The sequence below is a fragment of the Microtus ochrogaster genome, chromosome 4, assembly GCF_000317375.1.
Source record: "Microtus ochrogaster isolate Prairie Vole_2 chromosome 4, MicOch1.0, whole genome shotgun sequence".
Lineage (NCBI taxonomy): Eukaryota > Metazoa > Chordata > Mammalia > Rodentia > Cricetidae > Microtus > Microtus ochrogaster.
Genome location: NC_022011.1, coordinates 21,094,196 through 21,121,456, shown reverse-complemented (window position 1 = coordinate 21,121,456; position 27,261 = coordinate 21,094,196). Strand labels below are relative to the sequence as shown.

Here is a 27,261-nt window from a genome sequence, read left to right as displayed (position 1 = left end):
ATTGATTAATAAAGAATCTGCTTTGGCCTATGGCAGGGCAGAATATAGCAAGGTGGGAAATCAAAGCAGAAACTAAGAGAAAGGAGGTGGAGGTGGAGGTGGAGAGATGCCAGCCCTTGCAGGAGGAGGAAGATGCCAGAGTATTATTGGTAAGCCGTGGGGCACAGGGCAATAAACAGATTATTAGAAATGGTTAATTCATATGTAGAGCTAGCCTGTAAGAAGCCTGAACCATCGGCAAAACAATTATAATTAATAAGCCTCCGAATGATTACTTTATAAGCAGTTGCAGGGACCAGCAGGCAGAAGAGATGCGAGTCCAGCAGGAATGCGTAGGGTAGAGAAAAGTCACCAATGACACAGCACTGCACTTTAGAATGTCCTACTTTACCCCTTCCCCAAACACAACTTTGCTAATGTTACCCAGAGTTTCTCAGGGAAACTATGCATTTAATGTTTTGGGATACAGAATTCCTATTCCCCAAATCCTAATATGTTTGGTTTCTGCACTGACTGAATTTCTCAATGCATGCTTGAAGCCAAACCCTGAAAATATTGGGATAACTAAGACGCCACAGGGCATCTATTAAAAGGACATGGTGCTAGGGCTTTACTGTAGATGCTCTATAGCATATCTTTCAGGAATATCATAAATACTTATAAATTTATAAACATTGGAAAAATAAAAATGAACTCTTAATTCAGATAGGAGTCATCTGGGGACCTCCTAGAGGGACAAACAAGCATGACAGACTTAGTCTTTCTTAAGTAAAAATATGCATGAAAGATTTGAATTTTTTTAATGTTATTAGAGGGGTTGAGAGATAGATCTGTCGGTAAGAGCACTTGTACAACCATGAGGAAGCGAGTTCAAATCCCTGGTAGTCAAATAAAAGCTAGGCATGGCATTACACATGCCTTTTGCCCAAGCTCTGTGAAGACAGATGGAGATAGGAGGATTCCTGGAGCTTGCTAGAGAACAGGCTCTCTTCAGGTTCATTGAGAGACCATGCTTCAAAGGAATAAGGTGGAGAGCAATAAGACAGAATGCCTGACATCCTTCTTTGACCTCCACATACACTGGGGGGGGGGGAACACCTGCACTCGTGTGTGTGTGTGTGTGTGTGTGTGTGTGTGTACCATATTCAGGCTTGCAGACACACAAATACCTCAAAAAGTCATTGGTATTCCTTAAATGTACATAAGATCTAAAATAAGGACAATAAAGGAAACTTAGATATGGGGTACACAGTAAAGCTCTGTGTAACTTTGCAATATTTCAGTAAATCTTGGTGAATCTAAACCATTTTAGAATAGTACAGAGTGTGACATGCATATCATAATAAACAAAAATTATAGCATGCATATACTTCACTCTCAAATATACAGCATGAATAAACAGAGTAGCCAGAGAAAATGCATCAAATAGCCAAGTATTACTAAATCTGAACATAGAGGTCATAAAATGCTATAAGAAAGACAATTCCATTTTCATGATTTATTAACAGTTTTATCCAAGCTTCTATTTTTATTTTGTATCCTTTAACAGTATGCTTGGTGGGTTATTTTTATTATCTCTTTCTCTGTTCTAAATCCTTTCATTTGGATTGAAAGCTCTGGGTTAACGTATTCCATATACCTTACTATTGATTAAAAACTATGTTCCTAGGGTAATCTCAAAAATCCATCATGTTTTGTGAAGCAATTTAGTCCATAGGTGAACAAATCTCAGTTTGGGAAGCAATTATATCATTTAAAATACTATTTTGCTGCTTTTTGCAGTATTGGATTACATGAGTTTTTTTCTTAAAGATTTTACATTAAATTGTGCATGCATATATGTTTCCGTGTGTGTGAATATGTGAGTATAGGTACTGCAGAAGTCAGAAGAGGGTGCTGGATTCCATGAAGCTGAAGGAACAGGTGGTGTGAACCTCCATGTGGTTGCTAAGAGTTAAATCTGGGTCCTCTGCTAGAGCAGCCAGCGAGTCATCTCTCCAGGCCCTTGCTTTTATCTTCCTTGTTTAACTTTGTTTTTATTTGTTCTTTAATTTGCATTTAACCTCTGGTGAATGGATCTGAGTCTTTATAACACTTTTTAAAAATCATTTGCATTTCATTGATAATTATTAAAATTGAAAATCATTTTTTATATCAAAATGATTCTAGAATTACTTATTATTTTTAAGATTTATTTTATTGTTAATTTTGTGTGTGAGAGTGTGTGTGTGTGTGTGTGTGTGTGTGAGAGAGAGAGAGAGAGAGAGAGAGAGAGAGAGAGAGAGAGAGAATGTGTGTGTGTGTTTATGTGCGTCGAAGATTGGAGGTATCAGATCTCCTAGATCTGGAGTTGTAGGCAGTTGTGAGCTACCTGACAAGGGTCTGGAAACAGAACTCTGATGCACTAGAAGAACAGTATGAACTTGAACCACCAATGCATCTCTCTGGCCCCAGAAGCAACTATTAAACTGTAGTCATGCAATAGCCAAACAACGGTATTATGGGGAATGCGATGACATAATTATGTCTTGCTACTGCCTGCACTCCCTATGTTGAAGAGCCTAGTATTTTCACTTCAGTTGTAAAAACTCATTTTTATGCCACGAGTCTGCTTTGCCAAGCTTTTATTTCAACCAACCATCCATAAGACGGCTAAACAGTTCATTTGTTCTGTTCCCTAAGGAAAAGGCTGACGCTGAAGGCTGCTGTCCTGCTTTTATCAAATGCGCTAGTGTATTTGTTTTTCTTCAACATAGAGATCAAGTTGCTGTGACTAATTAGGTTAAATTATTTGTCCATTGGCATAATATTGAGTTCTGTACTGGGCAGTGGGGAAGCAGTGAGAACCCTCTAGGGGAACTATGAGTCAGATCAGAGAAACACTGCAGTGACATCAACCCATCAAATCAGAGGACGGTGTACAAGGGCCATTGAACACTAGAAAAATCTAACAAAGCTTGAAAATAAGAATGGAAGAAAGTGACCTACTTAAAATAAATCTCATTATAAAAACCATAAGCATAAGGAAGTCTGCCTTATAGGAATTCATTTTAAGTCATAATTTGTCATTTTGATCCACTCAATATTTCCATGTTTAAAGAGAGTTAAAAAATAGTCCTTGGTTAGCAGGGTTAGCACTGATCAAAGCATGTGAGACACCATCCCCAAGACACAGAACTGGGAACACAAACATGACCCAATGGACCATATGACCGGACTCTGTTTCTCACCTCCAAAATAAAAGATGCCTTCTGAATTAACCTGCTCAGATCCCAGCCAATGAGAAGCAGGGGTGACGTGTCCATCCACGACCACACTCAGCTGATTCCTTTTAGCAGACAAGGAGACAGAGTGCCACTGGCCATCATCTAAGCCAGCACCTGAGGGGAGAAGTAGAGGAAAAGCTTTCAATAGCAAACACAAGACAGTCAGTGGTTCATGAGTGGAAGTAGACATTTCAGATCAACTGCAAGGCATGAATGTACTGAAGATTCACCTTCTCTGGGGGACACATTACAAGACACCCATGGATGCCCAAACCTTATATGTACTGTGCCTTTTTCTGCATATACATAACTATGATAAAGTACAACATACAAATTAAGCATAGTCAGTCATTAGCAGTAGTAACTCAAGACTAGAATCGAAAGAATATACTGTAAGCATCATTGAAGCCCTACGAACTGCTTACTTCTGGGATTTTCCATTTAGTATTTGCAGACTGTAATTGACCACAGTCACTGAAGCTATGGAAAGTAAAGGCATAGATATCAGGACATCATTTGAATTGTCCCCCATACCAAATATGAAGGATATGTGTACGATCCCACTGCTTGGGAGGACAGGTGATATAGGAGAATTAGTTCAAGCCAGCCTAGACAACATAGTAAGTGAGGGAGAAAGGGAAAACAAAGGAGGAAACACACACACTCACACATACGGGGGGGGGGGAGTCTCTCGAGAGGAGCATTTTAGGATGTGGAGCCCTTGCACAGTCAAGCAGCTAAGTGGACTCAGTGGGTTTTCTCAAAAGAGCACATGTTGTTGGGAGGGAAAAGTGGTTGTTGGGAATGAGGAAAAAAAAAAGGGGGGGTAGATTTGATCAAAACACATTTTATTTCTATATGAAATTATCAAACAATAAAGACATTAAAACCATATATTGTATACTAAATATCTTTTAAAAGGACCCCACACAGATTAAGCATAAGTTTGTATACATTGCTTTGACCTAAGATTACTAGAGATAACCTTTGTGACCAGAGGGAAAGTGTTTTCTGATTCAGCTCCATAGAATGTATTTACTATGACTGTCAAAGTACATAGAACTGATTCTCTCTCACCCCTGCTCGCTCTTGCTCTCACTCTCTTTGAATGTAACAGACACATTTCCAAATAAACTCACAATTTTATATAAATATAATATGGCCCTTATAAAAACCGTGGAGCTTCCACTGAAACACAGTCTCTAGCTCTTCTTTTTTTTTAAGTCTGTGATTTTTTTTTATTGAGAAAAGGAAAAAAAAGTTTCCCCCTCCTCCCAGCCTCCCATTTCCCTCCCCCTCCTCCCACCCTTCTCCCCCTCCCCCCACTCCTCTTCCCCTCCCTCTCCAGTCCAAAGAGAAGTCAGGGTTCCCTGCCCTGTGGAAAGTCCAAGGTCCTCCCCACTCCGTCCATGTCTAGGAAGGTGAACATCCAAACTGGCTAGGCTCCCACAAAGCCAGAACATGAAGTAGGATCAAAACCCCGTGCCATTGTCCTTGGCTGACGCTCATGTCATTGCCCTTCCTCTCAAAGGCAAAGGACACAATAGCTGTGTCCTAGGTGAAGCGGGGATAGGGAAGCTGAACTGTCTGTGGTGGATTTGCCAGTCTTACAGCCAGAGACCACCCAAGTCAGCAAACCAAAATACAATCATCCTGTGAAGCCCGGGGAGCCATTTGTAATCACCTTATTAAGCTGAATGAGTTTCCCTCACAATTGCAGTGTGAAAGTGCACCAAAGCTCTCTTAAATTGGTCACAGTGTTCTGTCATGTATGTACTTTAAAGGGACACAGATCCTACCCAGGCTTAAAAGCACACTGTTCTATTATCCAAGACCGGATTTTTCCAGGAGCCAATTCCGGATTGCTATGTGAAAGATACTTGGGCACAGCAGTGAAGAAGGCAGATTAGATACTTACTAAAAAGGCTATTTCTGCGAGTGGACTCTACTGAAAAGACAGAATAGAGTTATAAAACTCATGACTAAGATTAGAGTAAATTATGAAAAGTCCCCCATTTGTTCTTCCGGCGTGACCTTTAGGAGTCTGCACTCAGAGTGGCAAACCTTTGTTTACTTACTTAACCCCTAAGTGCAGGTCCCCATGTGCCCTCTAACTTGCTCACCAAGCACAGATGTGCCAAAATGAATGGCTCCAATCTGTTGTTTCTCCTTAGGCTTTTTCTTTTTTCTTAGAGTTTGCTTTTCCATTTTCTTTTTCAATTAATTAATTAATTTTTTAAAAGAAAACAAACTATATTTTTTTCATTATATATACCAATCCAATTTCCTACTCCTTTCCCTCCTCCCATTCCCCCCACATACCCTCCTGCCCCACCTACATCCAATCCTCAGAGAGGGGAAGGCACAAACAATGCTTTGGCGAAAGTCCAAGGTTCTCCCTACTATATCTAGGCTGAGCAAGGTATCCATTCAAAGAGAATAGGTTCCCTAAAAGCCAGTACATGCAGCAGGGATAAATCCTGGTGCCACTACCAGTGGCCCGTCAGTCAGCCCCAGCCATGCAACTGTCAGCCACAATCAGAGAGGCTAGTTTGGTCCCATACTTGTTCCTTCCCAGTCTGGCTGGAGTTTGTGAGCTCCCATTAGCTCAGGTAGACTTTTTCAGTGGGTGAACCCATCATGGTCTTAACCTCTTTGTTCATATTCTCTTTCCTCTTACTCTTCAACTGGACATTGGGAGCTTAGCCCAGTGCACCGATGCCAGTCTCTGCCTCTGTTTCTATCAGTTGCTGGATGAAGGTTCTATGGTGATATTTAAGATATTCATCAGTTTGACTATAGGCCAAGTCAAGATTGGGTCCCCCTCTCCTCTAATGCTTAGGGGTTAGCTGGGGTCATCCTTGTGGATTCCTGGGAATTTCTCTAGAGCCGGATTTCTTGCTAACCCTATAATGCCTCCCTCAATCAAGGTATCTCTTTCCTTGCTCTCATCTCTGTCCTTCTTCCTTCTAGACTATCCCATTACCTCATGTTCTACTCACCCCTCCCCTTCTCCCCTCATCTATTCACCCCTCCACCTTCTCTTCTCCACCCTCCCCCATGCTCCCAATTTTGTCAGGCGATCTCCTCTGTTTCGACTTTCCAGGTGGATCTATTTATGTTCTTCTTGGGATTCACCTTATTACTTAGCTTCTCCAGGATCATGAACTATAGGCTCAATTTTTGTTGTTTATAGCTAGTATCCACTTATGAGTGAGTTCATACTGTATTCATCTTTTTGGGTCTGGGTTACCTCACTCAGGATAGTGTTTTCTAATTCCATCCATTTGCATGTAAAATTCAAGATGTCATTATTTTTAATTGTTTTTTAACTAATGTGTAAATATGCCACATTTTCTTTATCCATTCTTTGGTTGAGGGCATCTAGGTTGTTTCCAGGTACTTTCTGCTATGAACATAGTCGTAGTATGGTTGAACATCTTTTGGGTATATACCTAAGAGTGGTATGGCTGGATCCTGAAGTAAGTTGATTTCAAATTTTCTGAGAAACTACCATGCTGATTTCTAAAGTGGTTGTACAAGTGTGCATTCCCACCAGCAATGAATGAGTGTTCACCTTACTCTACATTCTCTCTAGCATAAGCTAGAGTTTTTAATCTTAGCCATTCTTACAGTTGTAAGATGGTATCTTAGAGTTGTTTTGATTTGCATTTCCCTGATGGTTAAGGATGTTGAGCATTTTCTTAAGTATCTTTTGGCCATAGGAGATTCTTCTGTTGAGAATTCTCTGTTTAGTTCTGTACCATTTTTTAATTGGGTTATTTAGAATTTTGATGTCTAAATTCTTGAGTTCATTATATATTTTGATGATCAGTCTTTTGTCTGGTGTGGGGTTGGTGAAGATTTTATCCCATTCAGTAGGCTGACTTTTTGTCTTATTGACTGTGTCCTTTGCTTTACAGAAGCTTCTCAGTTTTCAGTGTTCTCATTCATTAATTGTTGTTCTCAGTGTCTGTGCTACTGGAGTTATATTAAGAAAGTGATCTCCTGTGCTCGTGCATTGAAGAATACTTCCCACTTTCTCTTCTATCAGGTTCAGTATGGTCGGACTTATATTGAGGTCTTTAAACCATTTGGGCTTGAGTTTTGTGCATGGTGATAAATATTCTTCTGTTTTCATTCTTCTACACATCAGGTTATGCCAGCACCATTTGTTGCTTTTCAAACAGTTATGCTGATGAAGTCTCTAGTGGTCAAACTCTCCTATGATTGTGAGTGAATGAGTGCATGTGCCTGCACCCATGTCTGTGTGAATGCATGCATGTACATGCCACATTGTGCTCATGAAGGTCAAAAGGTCTTGGGTGTCAGCTCTCGCTTCTACTTGCTTGCGAGTCCTTTGTTGCTCACTGTGGCACATGCCAAGCTAACTGACCTGCTAACTACTGTGGATTCTCCCATATCTGTGTCCCTTTTTGCCATGGGAGAATTAGGATTACAGACATGTACCACCACATCTGGTACTCTTAGGAATTTAGGCTCAAATCCTCACTCTTGTTCCGCACATGCTTTATCCACTGAATAATCGCCCCGGCCCTGATCTTGGTTCCTTCTTTAGTTACGGAGTTTGGTATGCAGCCCAAGATGATTTCAAAATCAGTATCACCCTATGTCAGCCACCCACGTGCTGGGGCTCCAAGGTGTGTACTGCTTTGTCTGGCTTCCATAATGATATGTTTCTAATACATGATAAAATGGATTGCTATAAAATCCATGTTATATCAAGTACAGGTCTAGGGACTGAAGAGATGGTTAGTAGTTAAAAGCATGGCCTACTCTTCCTGAGGACCAGAATTTAATTCCCTGTACCCACCTGGTACTACATAGTCACCTGTAACTCCATAGTCACCTGTAACTCCACCCCTAGAGATCCAATCCCTCTTCCAGCCTCTAAAGACCCTTCATGCACAAGGTACGCAGGCATACATGAAGACAAAACATCCACACACATAAAATAAAACTGAAAATGAAACATTAAAAAATGTAAGTCTACTAAGCACATGCTTATGCCTTCTATGGATTTCTTTGTGCTGTAACCATTTCCAAAAGCTTTATGTCTGTTCTCATACTTGTGGATTCAGACAAACCCTGCAGAGAGATCATAGTGGTCCAAGGATTGCGCTTTGTGTAGCTGTGCCCTGGGCATCTGCTGACTGGGCACGGGACAGAATTAAACCAAAGGCTGGGGCAGGCCTTTGGAATCTTACTTTCCATATGGAAGCCAAGTTAGATTATGAACAAAAGATTGGCAGGACACCCCACGCTGCAATTTGGCCCAGTGAAATGCAATCATTTAACTGGCCAGCAGGTTAAGAACTGGGGCCACACTTCCAGAGAGGCCTTTAGAAAGCTGAAATTTGGTGTAATAGACATCATTTACCTGTAGAGTAGGCGTATTGCCTGTCAACGGGATGGATTGCTCAAATTAAAACATGAGTGATCCCTAACATATGTCGATTAGCCCTACCTAGTAAATCAGACTCCACTTCACTTTCCCACCTCCCAGTCTGATAGGAAGCGTCCCCTTTGAAAGCCACACTACAGTTAAAGGGAGGAACCATGCAACTTGTTCTTTTTCCTTATTAATTATATTACCTAAGTCAACCCTATCGCTGCTTTATTAATTATTCTTCTCATTGCTGTGACAGAATACCAGACAGCAGTGACTTAAGAAAGGAAAATGAAAAGATGACTCATTGGTTCAGAATGCTTGCTGCTCTTCATGAGGATCTGAGTTCATTCTCAGCACCTGAACTTGGTAACTCACAATCTACTATAACTCCAGATTCCCTGAGAACCCTCTACTGGCTTCATGGCCACTTTCACACACACACACACACACACACACACACACACACACACACACACACAAATCCTTTATAAAAGGAAGAAGGTTTATTATGGTTTATGGCTAGATGTCATGGGAGAATTCCTGATGATAGGCGTGTATGGCTGAGATTATTCCCATACCAGTAGGAAAAACAAAATAAAACAAACAAAAAACAAATCAACAAACCAAACCCAGAAAAAGATCATACCCAAGGTAACCCTCAACAGCTCAGATTCACTATCCCACTTCCTCCAATCTTCCCTCTAGAATCAAACTTTACACAATGCCAAACACCACCCATAGCTGTGGACTAAGAATCCTAAGCCATGAGCCGGTGAGGGAGATGTTTCACACTGAAACTATTATACCCATCACTAATAATCTCTTTTCCATCCTAGGCAGCAAGACCACGGCCATGAGGAGGCAAGTACTCTACCATAGAGCTATAGCCCAGGCCCCACTCATCTGGGGAGTAAATATGTTGTTGCTATATTAATAAAGTAATAATTGCAACAATGTTCTTGAGTAATGCTTCCCAAGTACTTTTTGGTGCCTTCTATGTATTATGTATTTTACACCACAATGGTTATTACCCTTGTTTTAATTCTGAAGAAAATGAAGCTTTGGGAGACTCAATGATTACCGTGGATGCTATCCAGCTAGTAAGCAACAAAAACAAACCAGAAACCCTTGCCTGACTCTAAAACCCACAATTTTCTCTGCCTATAAGGCAGGTGCTCTCCTTATTTTTCTTAATGTCGGACAATCCACTTTGAGAAGGGAGAAAGGCAGGGCTGGCAATCAGGCATGTGGCTATGAAGAAGCTAAGCCGTGAGAAGCTGGCTGCCAGGCAGGGCCAGGTGAAGGACCTGGAGCTATCCCACTGAACATAAGTCAACTCCCAGAATGCCAACATCAGTAGCTATGCGACAATAGGATCAAGAGAAGAAACCAAAACTATTTCTAGGCTTCCTGTAGTGGTGCATGCCTGCCTATAATCCCAGCACTTGGAAGGCAGAAGCAAGAGAAGGGTTGTAAGTTGAAGCCTAGTCTTCACAGTAAGCTCCAGGCCAGCTAACAAGGTCTTTTCTCAGAACAGCAAAGGAACAAAGAAACAAAAATACTACTATTTCAAATTCTTGGTTGTATACAACCCCCAAAAGAAATAAGATTAATGTATAAACAAGAGGCATACTAAAGTTCTCCCTCCTCTAGATAATGTGAATAACTACTGTCACTGTTTAAATGTTTAATGCCCCATTGCAGGTTAATGGTTTGAAAGATTGGTCTCCGGGTGATGCGACTTTGAGGCTGTGGAACCTTCAAGAGGTAGAGCCTAGCTAATGGTGGCAGGTCACCAGGATCTTCTTCTGAAGGCTAGCTGTGGAAAAATCCCTAGGTCTGGCCTCTCTGCTTTTTGACCATATGTGGTGTTAACAGGCTCCTGTATCACACATTCTGTGATAATGAAGCCTACTTCTCCAACATGCCTTTCCCGGGATGATGGGCTGAAACTCCCCAAGGCCATGAGCTAAGTCAGTCCTTCCTCCCTTACATGGCTTCTGCCAGGAGTGGTGATACCAGCAACACACACTAAAATGGCCACTGCAATGACTAATTTCTCTCGTGTCCGTTATTTCATCATGATTTCTTCCTTTCATCCTTCTAGATAACGATCACAAAAATACCAGATCATAGAATTATCCCCACTTCCCGAGAGCACTTCATCTACAGCGAATGTTCGCTTTCTAGACACACCAGTCAATGAACATAACCCCAAATTGTATGTCATTCTCAATATGTCTGCATCCAATTGCTCACGTGAGTCTTCTTGCAATGAGCAACAGCCTCAAGGTGCTCAAATACCAACTATGTCCAAGGTGGAAGTATTAGCAATTGCAGGTGGTGGAAAGAATGGAATTGTTCCAGAGTCTTTCTTCCTCAACCCAAGTCCTCAACCCTTGTCTCTGGGTCAAGCCACATAACTGTTACACAGATCATAGCAGGAAGTGAGAAGGTTTTTATCTGCTTTCTCCTGTGTAATCTGCAGGCCTGTCGTAAATTGCTATAGAAAACAGTCCGACAGCTCAGCTGCCCTCAGCCTCTGCTTAGACTGTAGCAGGCATCTAGAAGGGGAGATAGATAAAAGCACTAAGCCTGCCACTTAGGGAAGATCCTCTGCAAAGGGGCAGGAGGCAATTACATGTATGCCATCACTCAAGGAGCCCCTGAAGAGTGGCGCTCCATCTCCAAATCTATCTCAGTGCTCTGAAATCACAGGACTCCTAGGTTTACTAACTATCGTCGCTAGCCAGAATTAAGGACCCAGATCACTAGATAGCTCCTGTCAGGGGGAAAATATAGGGGTCATTGGTAACTATCGCTTCAGTGGAGGGCAGGAGTTTGAAGGTGACAGGTTTACAGAGTGAAGAGAGGAAGAGATTAACAAGGAAAGGGGATGAGGTGGAACTAAAGAATGGTTTCTACTGGGGGAGACACCCCAAGAGGGCTGTACCATTGCCAGGGACACCGGGATTGCAAATGTCTACCAAAACACACACTTCAGACAGCACAAGCAATACCACAGGCAACTTCTGCTCTGGGGCCAGAAAGCTTGTCCACAGGGCTGATTTTTCCAATTAGGCAAAAATGCTAAGATTATTGAAGGAACTCCAAACTTGACAGCAAAGAATTTCATTTCCAGTAAGAAAATATGACTGCATTGTTATGTTAGGTCCTTGAAGGCATCTGGAGGGGTTTTGATTTGACATCTCTAACAGTGACAAGGGCTGAAAATACCTTGTGTCATGAGGGATTTCAGAGCCCTGCTAAAACATCTCATGATTTAGGCTAATATACTACCATTAATATTTCAAGGATGGCTTAGGTTCACATAGTATTTTCAAATAATTCCAAGTGACAATTTGCCAACGGTACACTCCATTACAATTTTATCCTGATAATTCAGATATTTGCATAATTCAGTTCTTTCCTCCTTATAATTTAGTTTCTTTCACTAGGAAAGGTGAAAATATTTTTAATTTTTCAAATCCTAAGGATTGTTGATTCATATGTCTAATAACTATGAACGTTTAAGTCATCCCTATTTAATGAAAAGATTTAGTGTAGTATAGTATCCCAAATGACCCCTAGTGAAAGGTCATTTCCTATGGGAAAAGAAGCTAACCAGGCACCAACTACCATTTAAGTAATTCATTTGTAAATTTAAAAAAAAATATTTGCTCCACTGAAATTCACAAAAATTAACATATATCCCATAACTACTTGGGGTGCACTTAATAAGGTTGGACAACCAAATCAACAGCTGTATGACAATGACTTGAAATAAAGTCATGTGTAACTGTTGGAGTGGTATTATGTTGTAGCAAATCTTTTCATTACATAAGGATGGCTTAAACTTTCATAGTTATTAGATATATAATTTTGAAGGAAACTGGAAAAAAAAGAGTGGGGTGAGTTGGTGGCCAACGGTTGCTATTTTCAGTGTAATTTATTTTACCACCCTGACACTCCTAGTTAGATTCCTTATTATAAGCTATGAAAATAATCATATAAAGTCACATGATATCATAATGGATTTTGCCTTCTCCATGTTCAAACATTCATTTAGAGATTTTAAAAATCACTTAGGGTATTCTATGCAGAGCTATAACTAGTAATTTATTAACCACACATTCCTGAAAAGAGGTTGGAAGTGAGCTAGCTTCACGCAGCTCACTACAGTAATGTTGTACCGAAGCAGTTTCTTTAAGATGTTGAAAACTAGGCTTGGCTGTAACCACTTCAGAGGATGCTAAATGCGTCACAATACTCTGTACACTGGTGACAAGCTTACATTTTTAGACTCTCATTTTAGGAGTCTCTTAATTATTCATATGACACTGATTAATTTATTTCCTTTGGTCCAGACTACAAATCCACCACATTGAACATTACATAAAAGTCACGGCATAGTACTTCTCAAAAATTATAATTTATGCTGACTTTCTAACACTGTAACTTAAACTGTTAGATGCAAGAACATGAATGGCAATAAAAATATACAAACAAAGGATCCCTGTGCTGGCTGGTTTTATGTCAACTTGACACAAGCTGCAGCTTTTGGAAAAGAGAACCTCAATTGAAAAACCGCCCCTACCAGATTGACCTGTGGACAAGCCTGTGGTATGTTTTCTTGATTGATGATTGATGTGGGAGGGTCCAGCTCACTGGAGGTGGTGCTGCGCCTTGGCTAGTGGTCCTGGGTGCTCTCTGAAAGCAGACTGAGGAAGGCATGAGGAGAAAGCCAGAAGCAGCATTTCTCCGTGGCCTCTGCATCAGTTACTGTCTCCAGATTCCTGTCCTAACTCCTCCGATGATGGGCTGTGATGTGGGAGTGTAAGTGAAGCAAACCTCCTCCCCTCCTGGTTCCTTGTGGTCATGGTGTTTTCTCACAGCCTCAGAAAGCCTAACTAAGCACCACGCTAGCACCGATTTGTATACATACTTTTCTTATTAGTTCCAGACTCTATTTTAACTTTTCTCATTTTTTTCTATCCTAATCATAGTCTATAACTGTTGGTCATGGTTAATATGTAGGAATAGTACAGTAACATCTATAAATTGTTTTTAAAGATCATTTATTAAAATAATGCAGCAGTTTACCCCAATGTGACCTCGAGCTGCCAGGAGTAGATGCTATACTGTCCATGAAAAGCACTGATGGAGATTCCTCGTTGAGAGCTATATCATTTTAATGAAGAGACAAATATATCCCTCACTCACAGCTCTGACCTAGATTGAACATTAAGTTTCAAGACACATATAAAGTCGCCTTAATTATATTACCTCTAATTGATAAAAAGGATGTACACAAATACAGAGAACTTCAATTGGTTACACAAATGACAAAATTTTCACAAATCTTTGCCTGTTTAAAAATGTATCCAGTTTTAAACGTAAGGTAACCATTACAGGTACATTTGAATTTTAGGATAATGACATAGATAGCTACAGGTACCAGTGTGGCCTCTATGTTCTACACAACATTGGACAATAGCTATTTTGCAATCTGATTTTTCACTGAAACATTCAGTTCATTTACTGGCCGGTTTCAGTGCCATTCACTTATTCACTTTTACCCCAAAACCCATTTTCTCCTGGGATGATGATGACTTGTCTGAATTGGTAGAAGGGTCATGGGTAGAAATTTCTGTTCCCTCATCATTACTAACTGTATTAATAAGAATTTTGAACACTGGAATCATATGTAGAAGAAAAATTGGAACCAAGTTTCTCTAAGGAAGGGTACTGATAATCTTATTAACTCAAGTATCCATTTATTAAACAAATATTAATTTTTGATTATGCATGAAATTTATGGAGAAGAGGCACAGAGATAAGGAAATCTTTCAAACCCAATATGCTTTGCCTGCAGGAATACATTTAATACCTGCTGTGATGTCACTGGGTGTCTTTCCTGGCTGGTAGAGATTTAGTTTAAGTTTCCCATCGCTGAGCAAGAGGAGAAGACCGCCCGAAACCAGCTGGAGTTCACTGAAGAGCAGAAGTCCCACCTTATTCCAGGTTCGGAATTGAAAACTGGCTGAGACGGCTTCCTCTTTGGAAGATGCTGGGAGTGCCAAGTAACTCCGGGTGCTCAGGAAAGTCAGAGGCATAGACTGTGGTTGTGAGCAAGAAAACGATGTGTTTCCCTGAGGCAGAGGACAGGAGCAGGCATTCAGCTCATTTCGGCCCAGGTGGGATGCAGTTTAAATACTTGTGACATCTGATTATCAGTCTTATATTACTCTAGCCAGAAAACATTTTGCAGTACCATGAAGATCCAAATCTTTACCATTTATCTTAAAAGCTCTTGAAGTGTGCCCCCAGGTTTTCTCCACATTCTTCAACCTTAGCATAGACTAGCAAAGTCAATGAAATCAACTTTATCAACAAGAATAAACATGGTGAAGAAATCTTGGTCAAACAAACAAATAAAAATGATTCTGTTAGAAATTGAACTTTTACTTTATACAACAGTTATGTTGTATGTTTGGTGAAATGTTAAAAGCTTAAGAGCACAAAAATGCTAACTGATAATGTATGTACTAACTTATAAAATGAAGGAAATTTTGAGATCATTAAACCCTGTGGACATGGGACCAGCTATTCACTGCAGTTTGATCCTATGCTTTATTTTGGTAGCTACCCCCTCCTGCCCTATATACAGCACATCCTCTTGTCCATGGACAAAGGGATCTTTGCACAAGCATTATGTAGACATATTATTTTGAATGAAACACACACATTTGTCTATATTTCATTTTAAATTATCTCCATTTAATAAAAGGTAATGAAAATATAACCTTACTGGATGTTAGGAACATACCAAGAACACAGATTCACAGAGAATTAGGAATCAAATCTTTTCCATAATAAATATTCCTGTGATGTAAATCTTTGGGATTTTCTGCACAACATGAGATTCAATTTACATATTTTGAATTTTAAGCAATGAAAGAAACTAATGAAACTCTATTTACATCGGCATTTTATTATCAAAGTAGTAAAGCTGGAAACTGTGCTCCCCAGAATTTCAATCACTGACTGATTCTAAGCAAAAGTTTCCTGTAAACCTCAAAAGATGACTGACTGTCAGAGAAGTAGAGCACCAGCCATGTCGCCCCAAAGGTTTGGGGAAGCGTGTACAGTAAAGGATGAGCACAAACCTGTGGGGATAGCCACTGATTTCTTGCTAACAAGAAGACTAGAGTTGCATCTTCCAGAACCCATGCCAAAAGGCCATGACTAAGACTGGGAAGATATCCAATGGTCAAGGAACTTGATGTGCAAACTTGATTACTGGAGTTAGGATCCCTGGAAACCCACCCCACCCCGATGCTGGGTGGGCAGGGAGGCCACCTGTAATTCCAGCCTCAGTAAGCAGAGATAGGGAGATCCCTAGAGCAAGCTGGCAGACATCAGACAGGGAAGCTCTGAGTTTGACTGACAGACACAGCAGCAATGAATAAGGTGGAAGAGTGATTTAGGGTGATTCTGAACGGCAGCCATCAGCCCCCACTTGCACACATTCACACGTACACCAAAAGCATTCATGTGCCCACCCACCACGCCTATGGACATAGTGATAAGCACTGAGGGATGCTGGTTTGTCCCACTGCCCTGCTCTCCCCCACTCTATACCGTCTATTCATCAAGACATCTGGTCCTGCTGGGCAGCAACAAGCCAAGCTGATGCCCATCCCAGATGTGCATCATGGATTTATAGGGACAAAAGCCACCCAGAGGCAACATCTCATTCAGAAGGCTCAGAAAGCTGCCTGCATAAGCCACAAATCCTCTGCCAAGTCCAGTCAGTCCATTCACAGTTCAGCTTCAGACAGTGACTAATCTGATCTTCAATCTTCCCGTGCAAGGCCCTCAATTCCTCGTTCCCCTGCTAAGTTCCACATCCAAAGAAGATGCCCTGTTTGGAATACACTCCACTATTGCTTCCCTGACTGAACCATGACCAACAGATAGAGCTAAATGTTGCCATAATTCCATGGACATGGGGTATAAAGTAGCCCAGACAACAACACTATTTAGACAGCCTTGCAGCCACAAGGTTATAACAACCTATAAGTTCTTTATTTGTTATGAAATGACCATGACAAACATGGTCATTTTCTAGTTTCTTGTTAACACACCAGAATGCTACCCGATTTCAGAGATTGTGCTCATCCAATCTGCTGGTCAGGGAACAACTTCTTAAACAAATAAAAATAAAAATAATTAATCTACTGAAACAATAATACCTCAACAAAACTGAAAAAATCCATGACAAAATTAAAAACCATATCATGATAAAATTTAAAAATATTTCCCATACTATTTTTTTATATTTACTGTTGCACAACAGTTATTTCCAAATTAAAGCATTCCATCTAGATGGAAAGGCAGGCTCATGAGATTCAATAGGCAAACAAAACATCACAGCTTAGAAAGCTGAAGCTTAGAAAATCCTGGAAGGTCTCTCCTCAGTTTTATGGGAAGAGACAGCTCTAGAGCACCAGTTTGTGCTTGGGTGACTTCTTCCATGATGCAATGGCTTTTGGGTCATCTGTGCTCCTGTAAGCAACCTGGTACCCATACCTGTATTAATTACTCCAATAGAAACTCATTGATTCATCAAGCTGGACTTTGGTACAATCATTACTTTGGTCTTTTATCGCTTCCCTTTCTAGAACGAGGAGGTGAATGTGTGTGTGCATGTGCAAGCGTCTCTCTCTTTCTCTGTGTGTGTGTGTGTGTGTGTGTGTCTGTGTCTACACAAGAAAAATCTATCATGTGTTTACTTTTCATAAAAATAAATATATGAAACATAGTCATTTTATGAATTATAATTCCCCTAAATAGAACTAATCTCCTATATGCATACTGTCAACTAGAGATAATTAAATAAGAGCCATGTCTAAAACATAAGCAAGACCCTCACAGGGAGCAATTTTATTTGGAAAAGGTGCATCTTACTCATTGCTTCATATGAGGACTCTTACCGTGGTGATGAGCTGAGGGCTGTGTTGCTTGGCCAAGCCAATGATGTCCACTCCATTATAATAGAGGTTCTCCAAGCATCCATGAAAGTGTTTGTATGGCAATGACACTGATTTTGCAGGTGCTGAGATCCCTCCAAAGCTGATCTTAGAAAGAAAAATGGCATCAATAATATTGTTTAGTGATTTTTATGATAACCTGTTTAAATAATTATGATTAGAAATTATAGCAGTAATCATCACGGAGATAACTTTACAACACCACACATAGAAAAAAATTGAGATACCGACTTTTAAAAACAAATTTATGTGCATTCAGTCTTCATTGGTGTGACGGCTTGATTATCTTTCCAAGTCGCTAATCACACCTGGCTTTGATATTTATTGCTTAATGAAGAAAAATACACTTTTTGATTCACAGTAGAACTTGGTCTATTTAATAATGTAGCTAATTATGATATTTTATTTTGTATATGTTTCTAGCACAAATTGCTATTTGCATATTTAAATCAGTTGTTAATGGATTAATCTGTTCGCTGTTATCGTCTCTCATAAATCTCTATTTCTCAGGGGTAGAACCCAAAAAGAAATCAGACCATGCATTCTAGATGTGCATGTGGCAATGAGATCTCATCATTAAAAATAAAAGCTGCCTATGAAGTTCTGTGACTGTACATGTCAAGTAGATGATGATCATATTCTATAATGATACATATAAATATATAATAAATGATGAGCCCCACGTTCCATATGCTAATAAGCTAGGCCACCTTAGGAATGCTTTGTCAGCCTGGAGATTTGCTCTGGAGGTGTCTTTTTTTTATTTTTTTTTTTATTTTTTTAATGTATTATTATTTTTTATTGTTTTTTTTTTATTAAGAAAGAAAAAAAAATTTCCGCCTCCTCCCAGCCTCCCACTCCTCCCACCCTTCCCCCCTCCTCTCCCCCTCCCTCTCGAGTCTGAAGAGCAGTCAGGGTTCCCTGCCCTGTGGAAAGTCCGAAGTCCTCCCCCCTCCATCCTGGTCTAGGAAGGTGAACATCCAAACTGGCTAGGCCCCCACAAAGCCAGAACAAGAAGTAGGATCAAAACCCAGTGCCATTGTCCTTGGCTTATCAGCAGCCCATCTTACACCTGTCAGAATGGCTAAAATCAAAAATACCAATGATAGCCTCTGCTGGAGAGGTTGTGGAGGAAGGGGTTCCCTCATCCATTGCTGGTGGGAATGCAAACTTGTGCAACCACTTTGGAAAGCAGTGTTTCGGGTTTCTCAGGAAATTCGGGATCAACCTACCCCTGGACCCAGCAATACCACTCTTGGGAGTATACCCAAGAGATGCCCAATCATATGACAAGGGCATTTGTTCAACTATGTTCATAGCAGCATTATTTGTAATAGCCAGAACCTGGAAACAACCTAGGTGTCTTTTTTTTAATAGCATATTTTCTATTAGGAAGTTAAACCACATATGCATCATCAAATCTGAATTAATTGAAATGTAACCACCACACCTCATAATCAAGATCCAGGTAATTGAATTCTCCCTGAGCATGGAAGTGACGCCTGTGCTCGTCCACTGTAAAGTTGACCTGTTTGCCCAGTCTCTGGATGAGCACAGAATGCCAGTGCTGGTCGTCCAGAAGGCTGCCCAAGGTGAGGTTGATCAGGGTGGAACTAGAGGTCAGTCTAGCTTCACCTGGGAGGAGAAATGACAACAGCGTGATTCAGTGAAAAGGGTGGGGGGCTTCTTCTTGATGGATCAGCATCTCTCACAGTAATTTGCAACCTTCTTCCATGCATACCATCCTGAACACGAGTGTGGATTTATCTGAAGCTTGATTATAATGATCTCTCAACCTTGCTGTAATTTCTTCCACTGTTAATTCTTTCTATTATTATTACCCATTGCAAGCTCATTTTCTATGTAAATTTTATCTTTGCTACAAGCTCATTATTTTTACTGCTGTAATATTTTTCAATGACCCATCCCATTCTTTATGATGCTAGGGAATAACTGTGGAGCTACGTCAGAGTTATAGGCAGAGCATCCAAAGAAGGGTTTGTGCAGCTTGCAAACATGAATCATTTGGGCATTTGTTGGAGGATATTTGATCCCACTATGAACCTTGCGTTTGCATTTGCTTTAATTAAATAAAATTAATCTTGGGTCAGGAGGCTGAGTTGGCAACTAGTTGACAGAAGGTAATCATAGAACATCAGAGGGCACCTAGGAGAGACAGAAACAGGAAGTAGTAGGGTGGGGTTTGGAGTGGCATAGGTTTTTTTCTGGGGTGGCAAAGCAGAAGCACAGGTCTTCCATGGACAGCAGGAAGGAGAAAGGGTTAGGTAGTTGCTACTCAGCCGCTCTGAGCTCTCAGGTTTTCACCCCAGCCTTTGAGTCTCGAGTCTTATTCATAATTAGAATGAAAGTGATTTGGTTAAAGCTACCTTTAGAGGGAGCAAAGGGTTGGTGGCTGTGGGAGCAAAGTTCTCCCCAGGTGCAGTCTGAACGGCCAGGCTGCTGCTAGAGAAATAGGCAGGTAACAGCAGAGTAGCATTTGTTGGCTGGCATAGCAATAGATTAAGGTGCAGGTACTATGCCAAGATTAAAACAACATTTAGTGCTACTCATTGGGTGTCAAATATATAGGCTTTCTTGACCCACCAGCCCCCAAATCATGACATGGAGACTTACTATTAATTATGAATGCTCAGCCTTAGCTTAGGTTTGTTTCTAGCTACCTTTTTTATTAGCTTAAATTGACCCATTTCTATTAGTCTATGTGCTGCCCTGAGGCACGTTTACATCATCTACATACTATCCATCCTATTGTCCTGCTTCTTTCACGTCTGGTTGGCTGGCCGCTGGCTAGCTGGCCCAACTGGACGGCTGAATCCCCTTTCCTCTCTACCTGCCAGAATTGCCTATCACTCCTCTGCCTACCAATTGGCCATTCCGCTTTTTATTAGGCCAATGGGGTGTCTGGTGAAAGAGCAACACACCTTTACATAATTAAACAAATTCAGCATAAACAAATGCAACACATCTTTACAAAGTTAAACAATTATTCTATTCCACAGTAGGCACTGGGTATACACAGAAGTCCTTCAATGGGAAAATAAAATACCTTGAATGTTAAAAGCAGTGAGCTATGAAAACATCAAGTTACATAAGTGACAATCAAAGAACTAGACCTTCCAAGAGCATCACCAAGTAGCTTTACCTGAATTAATAAGTAAGAAGAGTTTTCCTCTTCTTAACTCCAATGTGATATGATCTCCAGCAGGCCCTGCCCTGTGCAGAAGGATCCCATCACTCTCCATGGTTTTAAATTTCAAAGAAATGATATCTCTTATTGGACTCAAGGAGTTTTGATCAAATCTGTAGAGAAGGGAGCTTTTTCCATCCAGATCAATCACCACTGACCCTGGAGACAAAAATAGTGAAAGTCATCATTCTATGGATAAATATGGTTTGCACTGAAGCATGTTAACTACTACGGTGTGTGTGTGTGTGTGTGTGTGTGTGTGTGTGTGTGTGTCTGTGTCTGTGTGTGTGTGTGTAATATCATAGCAAAAAATACCTAATCCTATCAAAAAACAAAACTGATTCAGTTCCATCTAGATCATTTTAACTACTCACAAAATTCATGATTTAGAAATATACTTTAAGTGCATGCCACAAATTTTCTTATATTACTAAAGGCTAGCCTTATTCTATAACAAAGAAAATCAGATTGCAATTTATATATATATATATATATACATATATAATCACTTTATAATACATATTTAAAAATCAATAGTTTAATATTGGTCTAGGACTGTTAAAAACTGGTTTGGTTATCACAAAATTCTACCAGGTATGTGTCATACCTATCAAAGACAGCATATGTCTTTCAGACACACACATGTATGTCTCTGTGTGTAGTCTAGAGTTATAAAATACCACTTCAAGCATACATTAAATTGGCCTTGTGCTCTGTTTTATAATATTATTTTCATGACTAAGTGATAGCATTTAAGTACAAGACTCTTTTCTCTTTTCTCAAGGGCATCATTGGAAAGCCATTATCCTAATGGTATTGTGAGGTTTATTCTACGGCGTTTATGCGATACTTTGACACCAGTCTGTTCCTTCAGCTATCTGACAGCGCCTTACCTACTCATAGTCAAACTAACTCTTATTTAGTTCATCTTCAAAAAGATGTCATGTGATACTGGTAACATAACAGTACATCTGTCAAAATCAGTTTGCACCCCCAGAAAATGAAACCAATAATACTCTGAAATCCTCACTGTATTTTCTGTTTTACAAATGAAAGTTTTTTTTTCTTTAAAGCGATTACCCTGAGAGTACTTTATATAAGAAATCAAGGGGTTAGAGAAACCCAATAAAATAAGAAACTGTTTTTTAACGGGTAAACTGACTTTTTTCACTCAACAGCATGACATTATAGCTTACTCATCATGTTTCATCTGATGAAATTATTATAGTTACTTCTATGCCCAAATATGTATTGATTCAGACTACCCACTACACCCTGGAAACTGTTAGTTACCCCCACCAACCCTAAATGTTTTCACTATTCTATGAATTTCTCTTCTGAAGACCCGGGGGTCTGATTGTTTTTTACATCTTGTTAATATGCTTATAAAGAATTTATTCGCCAAGTACACATGAATAAACATCACATTCCTTAGAAAGAATAATGTTAGCTGAACAATCATTCCTTGTTATATAACCGAATGAATGTGTATGGTTAAAACATAACTCTTTGTCAAACACAAATGATGTTTTTTTACCATTATTAGATAGCAATAAATTAAGAAAAATTTCAGCCAGATAGACTTTAAATGCTGACACATTTGGAGCAATGCAGTTATCTCTGAGTTATCTCTGAGTTAATGTATTGCTTAGAGGCAACTATCAGAGTAATGATTTTATTATAGATAAAGACTATTTTTGGAATTAGCTACCAAGAGATTTTTTCCCCCATAAAAACAGACCATGTTACTTTAGCCTACTATTTCTTTCTTTTCTCTTCTTCACTATTGTTATTATTACATTATAATGGTTGTATCCATCTTCCATGGCACCTCAAGCTTTGGGGCCTGGAATATTTCTCTCAGCAAAATAAGGTAGTGAAAAAAAAATCTTGGACAATTGATGCCTAAAGCAATGGTGTGATGTTTTATCCCTCAAACTGAAGCCACTTGCTATTTTCTCTGACTCTTACCTACTTCCGACTTCACAGATACATGGTTATGCATGTCAGTGAAGTACTTAGTATAAACATACTTGGTCTACCATGTCAGAGGTACTGTGCACTAAATATTCCAGGTAGAAAATGTTCAAGATAAGTATGCCAACATGGATCTTACAGACAGAGAAGATGAGCAAATATATTCACAAAAGCGTTACAAGCTGTAACAGACATTCTGGGGGAGAAGAGAAGACCAACTGACTAAGATGCTGAGAAAAAGCTTACTTTTAGGTGTCATACCTAAAAATCTGAGTCTCAGGCAGGTCTTCATATGCAACCAAGCCTCTCTCTATAGTTTCCAACCCATATCTTCTCCTCATACACTAGATTACACTTGTGGCATCTCATTTCAAGAAGTCTGTGTATTCTGCCAATATGTCCATGTTCACTGCCATAAACAAAAATCTAAGGATTGTTGAGAAATTGCTATGATAAGAAATAATTTAATACTCTGAAGTAGAAGGTAGAGTCCCTTCAACAAAGGGGCTCCTGAAGAAAAAATTACAGAAGTATGGAAATGAGTATATTAATAACAATCACATCATTCATTCCACATGTATGTAAACAATGTCTTTTGGAAGGAAGGGATGGAAAGCAGTCACTGTTCTTCCTGACATTTTCATGTTAACTTTATGCTCATTGACAACCATCCCCCTTTTATTATTATATTTACAAAGTTATTTATGTAACTATTTGACATGTGAAACCATCAGCACAAAGCACTGTCTTATGATACATGAAACACCCTAGTTTTTTTTTTTCTCACTTGATACAAGGTAGAGTTGTCTGAGCAGAGAGAACCACAGGTGCAAAAATGCCTCAATAAGACTGACTGGAAAAAGCCTGTGGGATATTTTCTTAATTAGTGGTTGATGTGGGAGAGACCAGGCCACTGTGACTTGCTCAGTCTGTCTTCTTATGCTTTGCAGAACCACCCACGCTAGGATGTATAAGAATACGGAACAATCAAGGCACAAAGAGAGAACAAATCAGAAAGCATCATTCTTCTGTGACTCAGTTTTTGTCTCCAGGTTTCTGCTTCGGCTTCTTGCCCTACCTTCTTTGATGATGGGATTGGAATGTAGGAGAATAAGTGAAATCAACCCTTTCCTCCCTAAGTTGCTTTTGGTGTGTGTGTGTGTGTGTGTGTGTGTGTGTGTGTGTGTGTGTGTGTGTGTGAACAGAAACCCTAACAAAGGCATAAAAACAAATGATAGAAATATCTGGAACTATCTTCTCTAACCCATCACCTCCCTCTCATAAAAGACCTTTCTGATTACATGGGGTCCCCAGAATAAACCAGGGAGCCCCCCAGCAATTGTGCCTTTGCTGCATAAGGCACCACGATATTTTTACATTTTGGTTTTAGGGACTAAGATTTGTGTCCTTGTGGTAAAATACTTGACAGGTAAAAAATATGAGAGCAGAGATTTATTTTGTCTCTTGGAGTCCTAAGGACTCTAGCCTGGCAGGGAAGGTAGAATCTGTGACACCAAAGTATCATGGGGGCCAGGAAACAGAGAGAGCAGGCAAACCGGGCCAATATGAAACCTTCACAGGCCTGAACCTTGTGGCTGACTTCTGCCAGTCAGGCCCCGCCTCCTAAAATTTCTACAGCCCTCCACAAATACTGCCAGCATCACAGGGACACATACTCAGATACAAGCCCTGGGGGGCAGGGGGGCATCTCGTATCCAAACAATAATAGTAGGGGTGGTTCCTTTTCTGTCTCATAGCAAATTACTTAACCTCTTTGTCTTGCTTCTTCATGCATGAAATGAGAGTAACAGTATATTCTCCACAGATTTGTTGTATGAATGTTTATCCACATAGTAACAAGTAATCAATGAACACTCATTGCTGCTAATGCTAACCTATTATTTATTATTAGAATATTGAGCAGGAAAAGAGGTGCTCAAAATAATTAAATACTTGGGTTGATTTCTGATTCTTTAAAACAATGAATTTCTGAAGAGCACACAAGGCACATGCACACACAAATACACATACATGCACACACACATACACACATACTCATATACGCACATATGCATGCACATACACACATATACATAGCACTCATACACACAAACATACTCATATATACATACCCATGCACACACGTACATGTATGCATACACACACAGGCACAGCCATGCAGTCACAAACACACACAGTGCTCCTCAGTATCCATATAATTGCCAAGTTGTACAGAGAGGATGATTTGAGGCAGCTGTGGGGTTTGTGGCTCTCTGTCTGTCATCTCCGCCTGAGCTGACACACAGTAGCAGTTGTGGGTGACCTGAATCCTCCTCAGTGAATACTGCCATCTGAAATCTGCTTATTTAAAGCTAGAATTGAGGAAAGAGGAGACTCAGAAAGACTGTAGGCTTGAACCCAGTCACCTGGTGACTCCATATATAGTCTGGCTTTCCTTATATGATGCAGAAATGTAATCTTCAGTGGAATGGAAAGCGCTCCGACAGAAAATATACAAACGTCTTTCAGGGAGCTGTGTCGGAAGGAATGCTCCCGAAACGGGCATTCTGCCCTCCTTCCTTCAGCCCGTATTTATGGAGAGGTCTCCGTGAGTACAGAGCAGATGAAGTGTTGCAGGAAAGCAAAGAGCATGCTTTCATATTGTTCAAAGAGCTTACCATCCACGGGAAGACACACATCCCTGAGATGTGATTAGTCATGCCCTCGTTCAGAGCTCTGCTTCCGGATCAGGGCAGGGTCCCCAGAGCTGTCTGAGATGCATAAGACAGTCGCTCTGCCGCAGCCTCCAAGAAGGATGTCCGCGGGCTGCGGATATGCTGTACCTCTTGGAGCAGCAGGCACTGTCTCTACCTGCACATACTTCACGTGCAAGCCCACTTACCGTTCTGATATATTGTCCTGCACCTGACTCTTCCTACCCCACCTCTGCTCCCAGTCCTGTGGCCTCCAAAAGTCTGAGCATTTTTGAATCCTAAAGGGCTGTCACTTTTCAAAGCAATAGTCTCCCCCACCCCAAGGAGATCACTAACAAAAAGAGGGCTTAATTTAAATGGTCCAGCCATAACAAAAAGCAAACTGGGCTGCCAAGATGGCTCAGTAGATAAAGGTTCTTGCTCTGCGAACTCAGATGACCCACATTTAATCTCCAGGCCCCACTTGTAGAAGGACAAGAGCTGATTCCTGTAATTTGATCTTTGTCCAGGAGCATGCCATAGAATGCCTGGGCATACAAAGAAACATATTAAAAAATTAAAGCTAAGAAATTTGTTTCTTGGGTGTTCTATAAACGTTCACCATCTTAAGCTCTGCCAGGTCACCACTGAATTAGAAGCTGTAGACTCCTAACTTGAGACCTGGGAATGCAGGTTCCCCCATGAGGCTGACTTAGATTACATCAAGAAGATTTGACTGGAAGAACATATAGGTTGCAGAGGCCTATTTTCCGAAATCAAATAACCTCATTGCCTACTGAATTGTACCGGGGAAAATGAATACGCTTTATTTATTTATACTACCGTTGGTTCTTGTAGAAAGTTTCAGAGGTTTGAGAGATTTTTTTTTTCCCTGAAAGATACTTCAGGACAAATTGATTCTGCAAGTTATACTATGAATCATATTATTATTGATGAGGACAGATGACTAAAACCTTAAAAGAAAAGGATTGGAGTAGAAAATGCATGAACTGGAAAACCATCTCTCCAATAAGAGAAAATTAATTTTATTTAAAGGTCATGAAAAGATTCTTCATGAAAAAGATAATTAAGTTTTCTGTTCATTTGGGGAAAATTACCTCCAAAATATAAATTGAATCAGAATTTTTCTTTAGGGACTGGAGAAATGGCTTAGCAGTAAAGGGTTCCTTCACAAGACCCTGTTTTGAATCACTGAACCCATGTCCAGTTTCTCGCAACTAATTAGTTTTTGGGGGTCTGGCACCTCCCTGTGGCCTCCAAGGGCACCTTCACTCAGCTGTGCACATACTCAAATACAAATGCATGCCCACATAACCATGAAAAGAGTTCTATCCTTAAAGATCAAAGAATAAAATTAATCTAGACCTTCCATGAGCAAGAGAAAGGGGCTATAGGCCAAACTCTTCTTGGTTAAAAGTGAAGTCAGCATTTTATAGCAATCAATCATACTGATTATTTGAAAATTATTACCCATGAGTTACTAAACTAAGAAATGAATCATCTGGAGTCACTGTTAAACTGTTCTATAGTGAGACATTCGAGCAGCAGGGTGATGAATAGGCACTTGGGACCTTCATTACTGAATCAGGTTGGAGACCAAGCACTCAAGAAATCAACAGGAAGTGGG

At 40.2% G+C, this 27,261-nt stretch overlaps 1 protein-coding gene across 1 annotated transcript in view; it reads right to left on the bottom strand.

The window, feature by feature from the left end:
- Nucleotides 1-27,261, bottom strand: part of Cntnap4 (contactin associated protein like 4) — a 292,183-nt gene that overhangs the window by 98,003 nt on the left and 166,919 nt on the right. The window contains exons 5-9 of the mRNA XM_005345710.2: nucleotides 20,899-21,102; nucleotides 19,186-19,370; nucleotides 17,679-17,822; nucleotides 14,570-14,831; nucleotides 3,231-3,380 (exon numbers count right to left, since the gene is read on the bottom strand). Of these exons, the coding sequence (XP_005345767.1) occupies nucleotides 3,231-3,380; nucleotides 14,570-14,831; nucleotides 17,679-17,822; nucleotides 19,186-19,370; nucleotides 20,899-21,102 (945 nt within the window). The remainder of the gene's footprint in view (nucleotides 1-3,230; nucleotides 3,381-14,569; nucleotides 14,832-17,678; nucleotides 17,823-19,185; nucleotides 19,371-20,898; nucleotides 21,103-27,261) is intronic.